General features: G+C 52.9%; 4 protein-coding genes across 4 annotated transcripts; 2 read left to right on the top strand and 2 right to left on the bottom strand.

Moving 5' to 3' along the window:
* Nucleotides 1–381: 381 nt before the first annotated feature.
* On the bottom strand, nt 382–1,608 carry N7458_009694 (phytanoyl-CoA dioxygenase family protein; the record flags this gene model as incomplete). Its single annotated transcript, XM_056913076.1, has 1 exon — nt 382–1,608. The coding sequence occupies one exon, from the start codon at nt 1,606–1,608 to the stop codon at nt 382–384; it is 1,227 nt and encodes a 408-aa protein (XP_056761925.1).
* Nucleotides 1,609–2,467: 859 nt separating this feature from the next.
* N7458_009693 (uncharacterized protein) lies at nt 2,468–4,578 on the bottom strand (the record flags this gene model as incomplete). The annotated part of the gene is made up of 4 exons (XM_056913075.1): nt 2,468–3,312; nt 3,371–3,959; nt 4,041–4,362; nt 4,505–4,578. The coding sequence occupies 4 exons, from the start codon at nt 4,576–4,578 to the stop codon at nt 2,468–2,470; spliced, it is 1,830 nt and encodes a 609-aa protein (XP_056761924.1).
* A 3,632-nt stretch (nt 4,579–8,210) lies between these two features.
* Nucleotides 8,211–10,075, top strand: N7458_009692 (RING-H2 finger protein; the record flags this gene model as incomplete). Its single annotated transcript, XM_056913074.1, has 4 exons — nt 8,211–8,426; nt 8,547–8,949; nt 9,021–9,567; nt 9,643–10,075. The coding sequence occupies 4 exons, from the start codon at nt 8,211–8,213 to the stop codon at nt 10,073–10,075; spliced, it is 1,599 nt and encodes a 532-aa protein (XP_056761923.1).
* Nucleotides 10,076–13,360: 3,285 nt separating this feature from the next.
* N7458_009691 (aspartate aminotransferase) lies at nt 13,361–15,097 on the top strand (the record flags this gene model as incomplete). Its single annotated transcript, XM_056913073.1, has 4 exons — nt 13,361–13,675; nt 13,801–13,932; nt 14,076–14,924; nt 15,002–15,097. The coding sequence occupies 4 exons, from the start codon at nt 13,361–13,363 to the stop codon at nt 15,095–15,097; spliced, it is 1,392 nt and encodes a 463-aa protein (XP_056761922.1).
* Nucleotides 15,098–15,613: the final 516 nt, after the last annotated feature.

The following is a 15,613-nucleotide window of genomic DNA, read 5'->3' as shown; positions in this document are numbered from 1 at the left end:
TAGTACTGGAGTACAACAAGAGTCCATGTATTCTAGACTGCTTTTTCAGGACTCGATAGGTCTATATTCATATTTGTATCGAGTCGATCCCAGCTAACCACAGTATAAGTATACAGCTGCACGCAATCTGCACTAACAATCACTAATCACACGACACATCCATTATGGCTAACTTAGTGAACTACTGGATTCATCGACTCGTGACGAAACTCCAAAGATCAAACCCAACTCTCCATTACTCCAGCCATCTATACATTACACCAAGTCACGAGTCCCAACCTCACCACTCGACTCACATACTCTCCCAAACACCACTCTCGACTCTCGATACCCTCCATCACTCCATCACTCCATCACTCCATCACGCCCGCGACTCCATCCTCATCTCCTCCAACGCCCGCACAATCTCCACCACCGCCCACCCCCCTCCAACCCCCTCACCAAAACATCCTGCTCAGACTCCGGCGCCATCCTCCCCGGCGCAGGCGGCCTACGATCCAAATTCGTCGGAAACGGATAACCCTCCGCCAACGCCTGAACCAAAGCCCTCACACCTCTCGCCTCTTCCCCCCAACACTTAGGATCCAAACCACCATCCGCAATCGTCTTCCCCGCGGCCTGATACCGTGCCACTAGAAGATCCCAACACCGCTCCACGAGCGGAATCGCATCCACACTCTCCATCGTCTTCCCAAACGCACTACTAACCTGCAACAGATTCGCAACGCGGCGGAACCCCCCACCATCCGGATCCATGACATTCGCGCCCGCGGCGTGGAAAAGCGCCGGATTGAAAAATACCCCGTCGCCCAGCGACAGCGGTAACGCCGTGTACTTGTCCTGGAAGAAGGCGCGGAACTCGGGTCGACGCCAGGCCAGGTACCCGGGGGCAAAGGTGTGGCTGAAGGGTAAGAAGCGCGTAGGCCCGGAGGCGAGGGGCATATCGGTATGGGCGACGGCGCCTTGCAGAGTCAGGAATTGCGAGGTTAGTTGGGTTGCGGCGGGGAAGCCTGCGCAGGCGTCGGCATCCATGAAGCCGAGGTGGTAATCGCGGTGGGCTTCTTGTGCGGCGCCGCCGGGGTGGACGGCGTTGACTTGTGCGGTGATGCGGTAGGCTGGGCCGAGCCAGGACGTGCAGACTGTGGCTAGCCAGGGGTTGGCGTAGTAACTTGTGAAGGAGGCGGGGTCTTCGAGGGCGTGCTTGGAGAAGGCGTTCCAGATGCGGTCGTTGGTGCCGCTGGCGGCGAAGTGGTCGCCCTTGGAGGGGTTTGAGGCTCGTTCGCGGGCGATGATGCGGTCGAAGGCGTCGTTTGTGGCGGAGAGGATGGAGGCGTATTTGGTAGGTGTGTACATTCCTCGTAGCACGAAGACGCCTGGTCCGGTGCGGAGGATGTGGTGCCATTCATCTTGGAGGTGGGAGATTGTTTCGGCTGTTAGTTGTGGTGTGTCGAGTGCGGCGATGTCGTATATTGGGACATTGTGCTCGACGGCGCAGGCCAGTGGGTAGGTTGAGGCATCGATGGACTGAGAGCAGATTTGCTTAAACTCGTCTAGCGAGATGGAAGACTCTTGGGTGAGCCGCTGGGGGATACTTGTGTGCCCATTCATAGTGGTGTCGTGGAAATTATTATCAATTATCAATCATCAGTCGTTTATGAGCTCGCGTGTGCAGGGAATTTCCCCGAGGCAGGTTTAAGTAAATGGCAGGCGGAATTCGATCTCCAGCGGCTCCATCACCAGGCGCCCCCGCATCGGCACCCAAGGCCGAGTAGTGTCAGACCCGCAATTTTCTCCATCCAGCACAGTCCACATTCAGCACCAGATATCTGCATGTTCCTTTACTCGGAAATTGAATTCCGCAACCCATTTTACAACACTGAAGAACAGATGGAATCAAACAAGGCAGAGTACTTCTAGACATGGGTATCACAGCGAGCAAGCAGTATAAATACACGGTCTACCACAAGTCACTGAAAACAAAAACAGCCAAATGCACTAGTCCGCAGACTGGATGGCCAAGGTGTATATGATGGCCAACGCATGATATCCCCGTAATCCATGTTTCCCAGGGGGAGCTTCCAAACGCCAGTGACCAAGAAAGAGCCAATAGAAGAATAAGTCAGATCGCAGCAAGAGGCGCCAATAAGAAGAGGAGACCAGAAAAAGTAATTAACAAGGTGAAACCACAGCACACGAGAAAGCCAAGGTATCTCCGGGTCAAATAGCTCATGCAAATAGCGAAGAAGAAAAGAAGTGCTCAGTGGTCGCCGTTCGTGCCTCATGCGTCATAAGAAAGTCTCGTAGCCAAGGAATATCAATCCCATAGGCGTGGAGATCAAATCTATAGGATCCATAAAGGATCTTTTCAGATGGTCTCGACGAGACCAGAGGAGGATAAGATGAAAAAGGAAATTCGTAAAGTAGGGTGGGCAGTTCAATTCAGCCGCGCCCAATTTGGAGAAATGATTCATGCATTCATCATGACGACTCCCAAATCCGAGGTGAGGACGGTGTCCGAGGGAGTGAGCTCAGCTGAGTGCGTTGGCTCGCTCAGGATAAGCTGGTTCTCGGACATGGTCTCCACCAGCGCGCTAGGCCGACCGGTAACGGTGAAGAGAACCTTGAAAAGGAAGGTTGGGCTCGAACATTCGCTATTGGCTGGCTGGGGCCGGTGTCGTGTGTGAGTGAGAAGGACGCGTATCAAATCTCGGAGGGCAGCGTCGGTGGATGCATCGTGAATCGTGTCGAGACCGTCGATCACGCAGACGAGTAAGGGCGGTACGAAATGTAATAGTGTATCGACCAAGGCCAGGGCGGCTTTCCAGCTGGAGATCGTACCATCGAGCTGACGGAATCGCTCGGCACTCAGGTCAAGTAACGAGTCGCTGTCCACGACGGTAGGAAGACAGTCGATTAATTGGCGGATCAGGCTGTAAGTGAGGGCAATCAGACCTTGTTGGTGCCTAGTAAGACCCTTGGCGTCCTTATCCGGTAGAGTGCAGAAGTGGGCAATGACAGGTAGTCGTGCTCGGCGGGAAAAGGATGCATAACACGCCGATATCAAAGCCACCGGACTCGGGTATACGTTTGACGGGGATCCGCCGACAGCAAGAGCCTGTGAACGCGGGTTGGTAACCCATTCATGAAGAATCGCAACCACACTGCTTTCCACAGCTATTTGGACATTGGGGTCCACGTCGGCGATTTGATCGTCGTTGTCAAAATAGACTTCGAGATGTCTAGAAGCGTTCTGAAGTTCCAAACGCGCGAGACGACGCTTGGATACTCGTGACCACTCAAACGCAGACGCCACTAGAATCAATCCCCAATTAGCATCCCTGGGTAACAGAGTACGACGATTAAAACCTACCAAGATCTGGCGCAGCAGTGGTCATGCAGACAACCCCACTAGTTTGTTCATTGACTGGACGGAGCTGGTTATTGACAGACCTCAGCATTTCAGTCAGCAGCTGGTCCCTCTGCCGTCGGATTCGAGCACGTTCTTCGGCATCCTGCTGGATCTCCCAAATCAAACGGCGCGTGATCGTGTTCTGGGCCGCTATCCGACGATCCGTTCCCTGGCGGCCGACCTGGCTGAGTTGGGACTCTTCCCAGAGGGCACGTGGACTATATGCTGCATCGGACTTCTCGTCCATATCCACGTCCATTGCGTCGGATGAGTCCGTGAGAGCCCGGGCCTGCCGTTGGATGCAGGTGACCAGGTGATGGAATTCCGAGTATGCATCTTGACTATGGCTCTTGAGCAATTCGCAGGTGGATCTGCGGATAAACCAGTCGATGAACTCGGTCAGGAAAAAGAAGCACAAAGCGTATATCTTGGCGACAGGCATTAAGTGAATAGAGGAGGTGAGAGGTTCGGTGGGTAGGTTTAGGGCACTATGAATGTTCAACAGGGCGGTCATTAGCCCCTCAATGACATGAGGGTAACCCGAAGCTGCCTATAGATGCCATTGATGATTAGCACGCCGCTGATACTCTCTCGCCTCGTGTCGCCCGCAGGGGAAGACCGTCCAACTCACCTTGATCAACGTTTGTAGCACGCTATAGAAGAGAGGTGCATGGAAGAGGTCGGCATCAGGCAACACAGCCAACAAGGTTGCATGTGTTTCTAGGGTCGGCACGAATCTGTCGCAGAGAGCCACGGCCTGGCCAAAGACCCGGTTGCGAGACTGAGACCTCCAGTGAGACTGCGTGTTCCGTATGAGGGCCGCGACATCGCCGACTGATGGGGGCCGGTCGCCCCGTTCGACTCGGGTACTGGGCGGGAGATGGCGAACAAATGTTTTCCAGGTCTGCGCAAGCTCGTTGTGTTCGACGTCGAGGTCGGCAATGACTGGGTTTCTATGAAGTCATGGCCAGTAGATGTTAGACCGGAAGGGGGAACAGATTCTAAGAACGCGAGTCACGTTTGGGGGACAGATTGGGGGCGGGCATGTGAAGGGCTCAGAATTGATCGAAGCTCCGGGGGAAGGGCCCAACGTACGAAGAGATCGGCTTCCTGTCAAAGCATCGTTCCCAGTCCCTGGTAAAGGACTCGATGGAAGAATCGGAGGGCATGGTGCGACGCCTATCGCGCCCGAACAGGCACCCCCAGATCAAGGACGAGACCTAGGACGGCGACAGGAGGGAGGAGGAGGGGGGGGGGGGTTGGACGGGGCGAAGAGGCTGGGGTAGGAGGAAGAAAGTTTGGAGTTCAAGAGTCCAGGTGGTTTTCTGCTTGGTGGTTCTTAGGCTGTCATGGGTGAACGCGGGAGTGGATCGACTTTGGGAGTGGAGTGCCGATCGAAGGGGGAAAGTTCGAGGTTGGAGGAGGGGGGAGTTGGTTGGTCTGGATAGTCGAACCATTCAGCGGGAGGTTTTGATGGGGAGGGGGAGGGGAGGGGGAAAGAGGAAAAGATGAAGAGGACGGATGTAGCCGCTGGGGGAGGCAGATCAACCGAAAAGGCCGAAAGGACAAAGTACGGGGCGTCGGGAGGTACGGAGTCGAGTGAAGGAATCGTAGGGAATAATGGTGGAGGAGGAGAACGGTAGGAAGTCGTAGTATACAACAACAGGACTGGGAACTGGACCTGGCACTGGAGCTGGAGACTGGAACTGCAAGATGCTATTAATGGAAGGGCCCAGGAGAGACCAGACTCGGCCAGACTGGAGACTGGAGACTGGAGACCACTCGAAGAAGAATCAGAGACCAAAAAAGAGCGAAATCGACCAGCCGACCAAATGGCCCTTGCCCTCGTTTTTTTTCCTCCTTCTTCTCTTTTTGCCTGGTTCGGGGGGTCGATGAGAGCCTCGACCTTCCCCCCCACTTGGGCCTCCGCAAATCAAAAGGTTCCGCGCAAAAGCCCCGACTGGGCCTCTTTTCCCCTTGGTTGACCAGAATCTATAGATGGAAGCTGAAGTACTGTGTACTGGGTACTGGGTACTGGGTACCGGCGACAATAGATCTTAAATATCATCCTGTATCGACGATCCGGACTATCGACGATCCACACAGTCCTCGATATCCTGTACAAAAGTATGAGCTCTCGGAGGAGCTCTTATTTTACTCGCAAGCTTCCCCCACAGTTTATAGATCTCATCCGGAACGGTACCACCGCTCGCGTAAGCAAATCCTCACTTCCCTCAATCCTCAATTCCTGATTCCTGAATGGGTTGCCCGCGTTTAAGGTTTAGGATGCCGCCCGGTTCGGGATGCGCTCTTTTGCCGCCACGGGCCCATGCTCAACCTGAGATCCCGGTGATGGGACTCTGTAAATATAAATATATACCCTTTTTGCCGGTCTAAAAGGGTGGATGCCACAGTGGCAAGGGTGTTCGAGTTATATGCTACATGGTACATGTGCTCAAATTCTCCATACAGTACTCCCGATCGAGATATGGAGCCCACTCTCCACGACAAGTACCTCCCCATAGCGCCCGGGTGGCTTCTCCCACCCAATCTTGGTCAAGAGGCTACAGCACTCTCATGGCCGTGCGCACAAACAACAGACCTGCATGGATCGCCATCCCGTCCGGTCGCTCTCACGCTTTAGCCTGCTGGGATGATCCGCAGATGAAGGACCCCCGAAGAGGCCATAAGCTCAGTTTGGGGGCAGCGATCGGATACGGACGAACTATGGAGTAATAATGATGAACCAACTACCACTAAACAAGAGAACCACAGAAAGGAAAGAATGTCTTAGTCGCATGTCTCGACGGAAAAACTCATCCCTACCGTGGATAATTCTGACCCTCATTCACTGCTGTTATTATTGGTTAGGGCAATTGCTTGCCCGGGTCTCGTGTCTCAGCCGGGGTGGCCTGAGGCTGTCAGGCTGGTTGAGGCGGGGGTATCTCCGCCGACCCGGAGCCCGACGAAGGGGACTGGAAGCACTGCTGGGCGAGGGGAGAACGCTCGTTAAATAGCTGTCCAGGTCTTCGGCGCATACATAAGTGACGCGTCAAAGGTGGCTGTGCCATCACCGATATCACAACGGGACTAGAATAGAAGGATGGTCCTGAACTAGCCTCGTTCTCGTATACTCTGCTTACAGCCTCTTTGCCTATCAATCTATGGCTCTCCAGCCATCATTCATGATGGACAATCGTCCTCATTCCCAGTCCCATATACTCTGTATACTATACTATACTTACTTAGGGGATTATGTCTCCAAGGGCGACGATCCCAGGAAGCCAGGTGGACTTATTTATTCGGGATATTCGTGAAACACAACTACAGTATTTTGCGCATTGACTACGGACATATTGCTTTGACTGGATGAAGCAATGCTTACTCCAGACTTCAATTCGAAAGACTGGGTACATATTTGGCATGCATCAATATTAATCTAACTTCTGATCCTCTCGGGCACTCCTCGAGTAACGGATTCAATTTCCCCCCACCTGGGCTGCCAACTCCACAACCACTGGCTGTCAATGGCAGAGAGCCTCTGACACGGTGGATCCACTCTCGGTCACAGACCGTCCTTCTAAAGGATCGGAAATGGTGCCATGATATCCACGCCCAGGGTCTCCGATCGACATCCTGCAGGCGACTATTGGCGCGTAATATTTGTCAAGACTCCGGAAGAGGCCGCAATAGCATCGTCATCTGATATCAGCTCAGTATTGTCTGAGAGGATCTACCGTTGCCAGAATAATCGCATCGGCGAAGGCTGTGTATACGACGGACAACGTCGAACCTAAACCGTCGTACATAAGCGCAATCCGATGATGATCACGATTACGACTGCAAGTGCCAAACCAATTACTCGTCCAGAGCATCAGAGCGAGGGGGCAAAAAACAATTATGATTCATCCTGTCGAATCGATAGAACAACCATCTAACGTAAGGGTTCATGTGCCCCGTTGGGTCCATGGAACGGGTCGTTCCAAATGGATGATGAGCAGTGCCCCCGAACAGCGTGACTGACGACTCGTTGAGGTGGAAATCTTTCCCACACCGGCCAAAAGTCAAGTACACTGATCTGATAGTGTATGTTTTCTCCAGCATCGCCTTCTCGCAAGCCGAACCGATCATCCGTTTCAATTTTAGTTTTGCTCGCATTCGCATTGAGGCCACTGACTACCCCGTACTCCGTGCTTACCCCGTACGGAGTACATACGGTACACATACTCGAGTCAGACTAGCAGAAGTATCCTCGCCGAGTATACGACCGTAGCAGAGGAAGAGAGTTCATTGGTATACGCAATTCATCGTACCACCTTCAATCTTACCCTATCCGTGTGCCATAATATTCAGCACCCTCCGCTAGTCCGCGTCGAGCGTAAACTTCCCCCGTTATCGTATCGCCCATGATCCATGATCGGGATCTTCCTACTTCTCCACGGGGATCCATCCCTCACGATCGTCCTTAGCTTCTCCCCTCTTTCGTTCCCTGTTTTTCCGTTTTCCTTCTTATCCAACTCCACTCCCCCCCCTCCCCATTTGTTTCCTCTTTTTTGTGTCTGGTTTCTGGCACCCTCGTCGTTATATTCTTAGGATTATAACTGGGGCATCCACAATCCTACTTGCATCCGCTTGTCATCCTTCTCCCCCCCCCCCCCGACTTCGGGCTTCTTCTCCAGCACTCTCAACTGGGTCCTGGGGCCTGACAAATGCTCGCATCCCATCCCCACACTTCGGACTTCCGCCGCCTCCCGTAAGAGAGACAATTCTCACTCTCACTCTCACACATATACACGCGGCAATGGGGCTGTGGTATTCTTCTTCTCTTCTCTCCTCCTTCCTCTTCATCACTGTGCCTGTGCTGGCGAACATCTCGGTGTTGCCCACGAACAGCACCACCGATTTGGCCTCGTCCAGCTCCGCGCGCTTCCGCATCCAAGGTTCCAATCCACTCAACGACCTTTACCTCGCCCCATTGACGAATTACCTCGTCAATTTATCTTCCAGCCAGGCCCATGTAAGACCGTCTCGGATTTTCTGACTCTTGATTTCATCTTCTTCCCTCTCCATCTTTCCCCCCTATCTAGCTCTTCCCACCCCATTGTCACGACGGGCACGCTGATTGACTCTCTTCCAGAGTTTTGACGTCGCTGGCACGATCACCGAGGTGACTGCCACCAACTCGCTAGTCATCAATAGTACTGAGATTGCCTGCATCCCCTGTGACGACTCTTCTGTAAATTATCCAGGAGAGCTGGGTGTCGATCAGACTGTCTCAAGTGTGATTACTGCTGCCCAACCCGCTGCAGCCATCATCCTCTACAGTTCAAGTTCTACCCACTGTAACCTGACCACGGATGATTCAACCGAGGCGTATCGCTACATCTTCACATTCAAGGATTCAACTGCGGTCGCCGCTCTCAATCAAACCTTGACCACTTCTCCCAACAAGACCGTTTCCATTGTGCCAATGTCGTCGTTTCAAACCTCCGCGCCGGTTGACACCAGTGCTAGCGGTACTGGTAACAGCCCCAACACAGGTGCGTACTCTTCCCTTCTCGTATTGCGGACGGCCTTGAGAACTGGACCGATATTGACTACTCCCTTGCAGCGATGATTATCCTGTACAGTATCACAGGTATCATTACAGCCCTCTTCCTGGGTATCATCATCACCGGCGCCGTCCGTGCGCACCGTCATCCCGAGCGATATGGACCTCGCCGGGTCGCTGGCCGGCCACGGCAAAGTAGAGCAAGAGGTATAGCGCAAGCCTTCATCGACACACTTCCCGTCGTCAAGTTTGGCGACAACGACGGTGTGGCTGCCGCCAAGCGGGACGTCGAGATGGCCAATGTGGAGGATCCCGCCCGCGAGCATTCCCCTTCCCGCTCGGATAGCATTTCCGACGTCGAGCAGACGACTCCCCGCGAGACTGAAATGACCACCGCTGAGCATGCAGCTACTATCCAAGCTGCTGCAACTGCCGCGAACGAATCGGACCCCAATGCTGCCCCCGATAGCGGTAACTTCTCCTGCCCGATCTGTACCGATGACTTTATCAAGGGCCAAGACCTGCGGGTTCTGCCATGCAACCACCAGTTCCACCCAGAGTGTATTGACCCGTGGCTTGTCAATGTATCTGGCACATGTCCCCTTTGGTAAGTTTCGCACAGCAGGCCGGCCTCCTTTGGCACAAGTCTTACCCAGTATGGAACTAACACCCCCTTCCACAGCCGCATCGACCTCAACCCACCCAAGACCGAGGAGAATGCCGAAGGAGAAGGCGAGAATGCCGACCAACAGAACACGGACACCGTAGCCGAGCTCACCACAGCTGCTACAGCTGCAACAGCCGCCGGCACCCAAAGTAGCCGACACTCCCACCGGCTATCAAACTACCTCCACGGCCCCCTCAACGCCCGCCGCATGCGCAATGCCACCGTGGAAGAACGTCTCGCCGCGCTCCGACACGTCCGCGAAGCCAATCAAGAAGCCGCCGGCGACGACGACGACACCACTCGACGCAACCGCAACCGCCTATCAACCCGACTACGCGATCGATTCCGTATCCGCACCCGCGCCCACGGAGTCGACACCACCACCAGCCCCGTCGAGAGTGGGGCGGCAACACCCACCGTGCCACCGCCTGCACATACCACGAACTAGGCCTATCGGTCCACGAAAAACCAATGCATGAATAACGACACTCCTTCCTTAACCCCCCTTCGCTTCATCCATGCACTTCGGAAACCCCTCCTTTTTGATGATACGACCTCTTTACCTTTACCTGTTTTGATGTTGACGGCTCTATACATTGCGACCTTTGATTTTTTGCACCGGCGTTTGGGAAATATGAATTGCACCGAGGATGTCCGGAGCGATCTGACACGACCTGATTGAATAAGCAGGGTTGTCGGAGATCTACGATGTGAATTTGGATTTGGATGTTTTACATATTTGGGTTCCAGATGGACGGCGTTTCAATGAGACTGGAGGAGAAAAGATTTACTTTTCATTTGTGACTGTTTTGATTATCTTTTTTTTTCTCTTCCGGCCTCCACTTCTTGTCCGCTTCTCTTATCGGCACGTTGTACATATGATGTGTATATTTGCGGTATAGGGTGATTGTAGATCCCATATTTTGGCTGTGCATATGAAGATATACTCTTACCATGACTGGTGCTCGGTAGATATGCCAAGTGCAAAACTCAAGGAGAGCAGGGCTGGAGCTCGGTAGTCGTAAGGCTGGTGTGTATGCGGGCTTGCAAGAGACTTCACTTTCGTATGTCGCCTGCTAGACTCCAGACTCCAAAATCCAGGAACCGCGAATATCCAGGGGATTAGACATCAGCCAAGGAACCTTAACTATGTTACATTGATTGGAATAAATCTCGCGAGAGTTTAATTTCTCACATAGGTGAAACAAGAATTCTAATTCGGCCGCCCCCTACCTGACCCAACTCAATAAGTGGACGGGTACCTAAGGCTGCGTAAACGTTCGAGAAATCTCCGAACTCTCAGTCATGATCCCGACATCCATCCTCCAGTTCCATTCCTTACAGTAACTATATAACCAACCACCTGCATACCACCCAGTTCATAGAGACTAAACTAGGAAAGTTCAACCGGCGGAACTTATTACCCCAATCGCCCCCCGGAATCGCAATACCGGGCACCGATCGCCCAGGCTTGGCCGACTTGGCGCCGTGGGGGAATGCAGAGTTAGTTACAGACCGCGCTGGAGGCTGGGGTTGGACAGTGGAGCGGCGCACCGAGGGGGGCGTTAGGAAAGTGTGGAGAATGGAAACACCAAGTACCGAGTACCGTTTAGTATTACACCTCAGTGGATGTTCTCCTCTCCTCAATAACCCAAGTCCATGCTTTACAAACCAAGTGATGGATGTATGTATAATAGGACTGTACCAGCCGGGAAGATATCACGACTCGTCTCAGGGCTCTATTTCTATCTCTACCTCCACTTACAGTATGAATGACTAGACGAGAGTAAATAAAATAATCCTCTCCACTCTCCGCTTAAATTTCCCTCCCGGGGGAATCACGGACAACCCCATGGACAAAACTACTCGAGACGAACCTGACATCATCGCGAAAAGTCGGGGAAAAACCCGGAGAAGAACGGCTGGAGTCGGAGAATGTCCGTGGGGACACGAGGACATGCAGTACTAAAATGGAGAGGTGGCCAATCGCCGATCGGTACCGTCGTAAGACTGACCGCGACGGGGGTAAATTGAGATAGTATAATAGTATAATATTACTGTAGTTCACTGATTTAATGTTGTTGTGTACTGGCTAAAGCATACCTGGCTAACTGGCTAAATTCGACCGGGCGGGGAGTGAATCGGAAGAGTAATAATACTAGAAGACGGAGCAGTCCTCGACTGGGGAGTCGGACAGAGTGATCCTGCGGAGGCCCGCGATCCTCGGAATTTTACCTTTGGGGATTCCTGGAGAAGCGAATGATGTCTCTCCAACTTTTTTGTTTTACTCCTCAATTTAGGGCGGTAACCCTAGGAGAGATGGGATGGGATGGGGGTACACAGGAGGAGGAGGAGGAGGAGGAGGAGGAGGAGACTGGACTAAGTTGTCCTACTACTCCGAACCTGAATAGGGCTGGGGGGGTTTCTCCTCATGGGGGGTAAAATCGCCGATGAGATTGGAGGTTTAGCTACGGAGTACAGTAGTACTACTTCGAGTATGGACTACTACAGAGAATATTCCGAGTGCTCGACTGCTACATAGTTTGGTTTGACGAATTGTGAGTATTATAATTCCCATTAGAATATGTAGCACTTTAATCTTTACCCTTTTGAATATTCTACCTTGTACTGTCCGTACGGAGTATATAGTTGCGAATTAACTGTGCATCCAATGTCTAGATCCTCTGATTGCTAATACCCAAGGTCTATACGGAGCGCATTTCATGCATATTCATTAAACTCGAGTTCATTCGGCGAAGATGAACTGCTAACAGTGGCGTCCTGTCAGGCCGGACATTCGAGAAGCAGGGAGGGGCTCCACTTGCGCCTTTTTTCTTCTCCCGTTCGGCGCGATGACACACGAGCGGCGCCGCGAGCCTGTCGGAGACTCGGGGGTTTATTCTCCAAACGGGCCCAGAATCAGATCACAGGGCCTGGTCGGGGGAAGTTTAGTCAGATTTTGCGGGTATTTTGTGGATGGAGGGATGATTACAGTCGGCTTCTTATTATCCTTTTTTTGCATGCATTATTACCGAGGACTCCAATTGAGACGATCTGTGAATAGCTTATCATATCCCTAGATGACGAATCGTATACATCAGATGCTGATAGGAAACTTTTGTAGTTAGAGATAGGAGATGGAACCAAGGATCAAATCAAATCGATACTCGCACATGTTGTTCTCCCAGCATAACAATGCCCGTTCGAGTCAAAACGAAGCATGTGAACTCCACAGGGTCTCGCGGTGCGCGTCATGCGACGAAGAAGTTACGGAAGTTCCTCGGCTTGTTGGATTTGCGCCCGAGGAACAGCTTCAGGGGGGAGGAAGGCGCCGAGGGATTTGATTGAAATACTGGAGAACTGCTGGAACACTGATCTCTTGATTCTTTATCTTTATTCTGTGTGTATATACCACGAGTACTTCCCGTTCTGTCCTCTTCTGATCCGCGCCCTGATTTAACCGCCCGGTGCTCCACCCCCTCATTCCTCCTCATCTCTCGATCCGGTGAACGCAAGCAGCAAGGTTTTCTTTTGGGTCCTTCGGTGGCCAGATTCCGGGGAAAACAGGTCAATTCTCAGTCATTGTGGTGCTGCGAGCTGCAGGGTGACTAAATTAGGACGTGCATTGGGTATTACCTGAGCGGGTTTTATTTGGGGGATTTTATTATTATTATTCTTTGGGGGATTATTATTTAGGTTGGGTCCCAGCATCAGCCAACGCAACCTTTCCATCATGACGAGCTCCCGTCAACTTCAAAACCCCTCCACCTCCTCCTCCACCTCTCCTTCTCCTTCTCCTCCTTCTTCTTCCTCCTCCTCCTCCGCTGCTACTGCCCGCGACCGTCTTTCCTCCCTCTCCTCACACATCATGGGTTCCAACGGTCCTTCCGTCTTCACTCCGGCTGCCATCGCCGCGGCCCCCGAAGACCCTCTCTTTGGCTTGATGAAGGCCTATCGCGAAGACCCCTCCGATAAGAAGGTCGATCTGGGCATCGGCGCCTACCGTGACAACAATGCGAAGCCCTGGATCTTGCCCGTCGTGAAGAAGGTGAGTCTTGGGAAATTCGCGCAAATCATTGCTGCAATCTGCAATGGGCGATGAATCTGATTCTCGCAATCGCAATCTCATTGTCGCGGTTTACTGACCCTACTCTTTTTCTTTCCCCCTGCCAGGCTGATGACGCTATCCACAACGACCCCAGCGTGAATCACGAATACCTCTCCATCGGCGGGTTGGCCGACTTCACCTCGGCCGCGCAGAAGCTCATCGTCGGCGCTGATAGCCCCGCGATTCGCGAGAAACGGGTATGTCGACCCGAGCTCATCGGCCACCTCCACAGATCCCTGCCTGCATCCCCTGCAGTCCCATACACGACCCGACACAACCCTACACAACTGAAACAGCATTCCTTCCCACTCTTGCGCTAACACTCGTCCGCCATTTATAGATCTGCACCCTCCAGACCATCTCGGGAACCGGCGCCGTCCACCTGGGCGGCCTCTTCCTCTCCAAGTTCCACCCCGCACAGCCCAAGCCCACCATCTACCTCTCCAACCCAACCTGGGCCAATCACCACCAGATCTTCACCAATGTCGGTCTCGCCCTCGCCAACTACCCTTACTTCTCCACCCAGACCAAGGGCCTCGACTTCGACGGCATGATCGCCGCGCTGCGGGCAGCGCCGCTCGGCTCGATCGTCCTCCTCCACGCCTGCGCGCACAACCCCACCGGCGTCGACCCCTCGCAAGACCAGTGGAAGCAAATCGCCTCGATCATGCGCGAGCGTCGCCAATTCCCCTTCTTCGACACCGCCTACCAGGGCTTCGCGTCGGGCGATCTAGTCCGCGACGCATGGGCGATCCGCTACTTCGTCGAGCAGGGCTTCGAGCTATGCGTTGCGCAGTCCTTTGCCAAGAACTTTGGTCTGTACGGTGAGCGCACCGGTGCGTTCCACTTTGTCTCTGCGCCCGGCGCGGACGCGTCCACCGCTATCCAGCATATCGCGAGTCAATTGGCTATTCTGCAGCGGTCGGAGATTTCGAATCCCCCCGCGTACGGCGCGCGCATCGCCAGCAAGGTGCTTAATGACCCCGTCCTGTTTGCGGAGTGGGAGGAGGATCTGCGGACGATGAGTGGGCGGATTCAGGAGATGCGTCGGGGTTTGCGGGAGCGGTTGGAGAAGCGTGGGACGCCCGGGTCTTGGGATCATATTACGACTCAGATTGGCATGTTTAGCTTTACTGGGTTGAGTGAGAAGCAGGTGAAGATTCTGCGGGATAAGTGGCATGTCTATATGGTGAGTCTTGCGTGTCCTCCTAACTACCGGGTCAAGGGTATTTTCGTTACTGACACACCTTTTTTTTTTCGCTACAGACTAAGAACGGCCGTATCTCCATGGCTGGCCTGAACACACATAACCTGGATTACTTCGCCGAGGCCGTGGACAGTGTAGTCCGCGAGACCTCGTAAGCCAAGCCATCATGGATGGATGATGGTATCTGGCTCAAGTGAATATAATCCGGCTCGGCGTTTTTTTCTTTTTCTTCTCCCATTCTTGATTCACCTTTCCCCTTTCCTCGACACATTCCACTGACTTCATGTCTGGCAAAATTTGTGACGGCGGGTCTTGATGGACAATTTTGCCTTTACTATCTCATTTTTCTTGGTGGATTGTTGTGTATCCTCTCCTCTTATGCATCACAATCACAATCACATGTAGATCTACGGCTCGGAATACCAGATGATTTTTGGACTTGAATGATTTGAATAGAGATGTTCCTTGGTATATTGCCTTATCCTACCCCTAGACTTTATCAATTGATCCTTTCACGAGATATCATACAAAAACTACGCTTCTCAATCCATGGATAAATCTCTCCGAGCCTTTTTATAGCCAGCTCTTATAAACAATCTACTCTGAGTATGATGGATACTTTCATATTCGACAGTGGGTATTGCAGTACTATACACTCCAGCTCCAATGCT

The sequence above is a fragment of the Penicillium daleae genome, assembly GCF_028827525.1.
Source record: "Penicillium daleae strain IBT 16125 chromosome Unknown utg000008l_segment0_segment0, whole genome shotgun sequence".
Taxonomy (NCBI): Eukaryota; Fungi; Ascomycota; class Eurotiomycetes; order Eurotiales; family Aspergillaceae; genus Penicillium; species Penicillium daleae.
The sequence above is the reverse complement of the archived record's forward strand: the minus strand, read 5'-3'. Positions and strand labels throughout refer to the sequence as shown.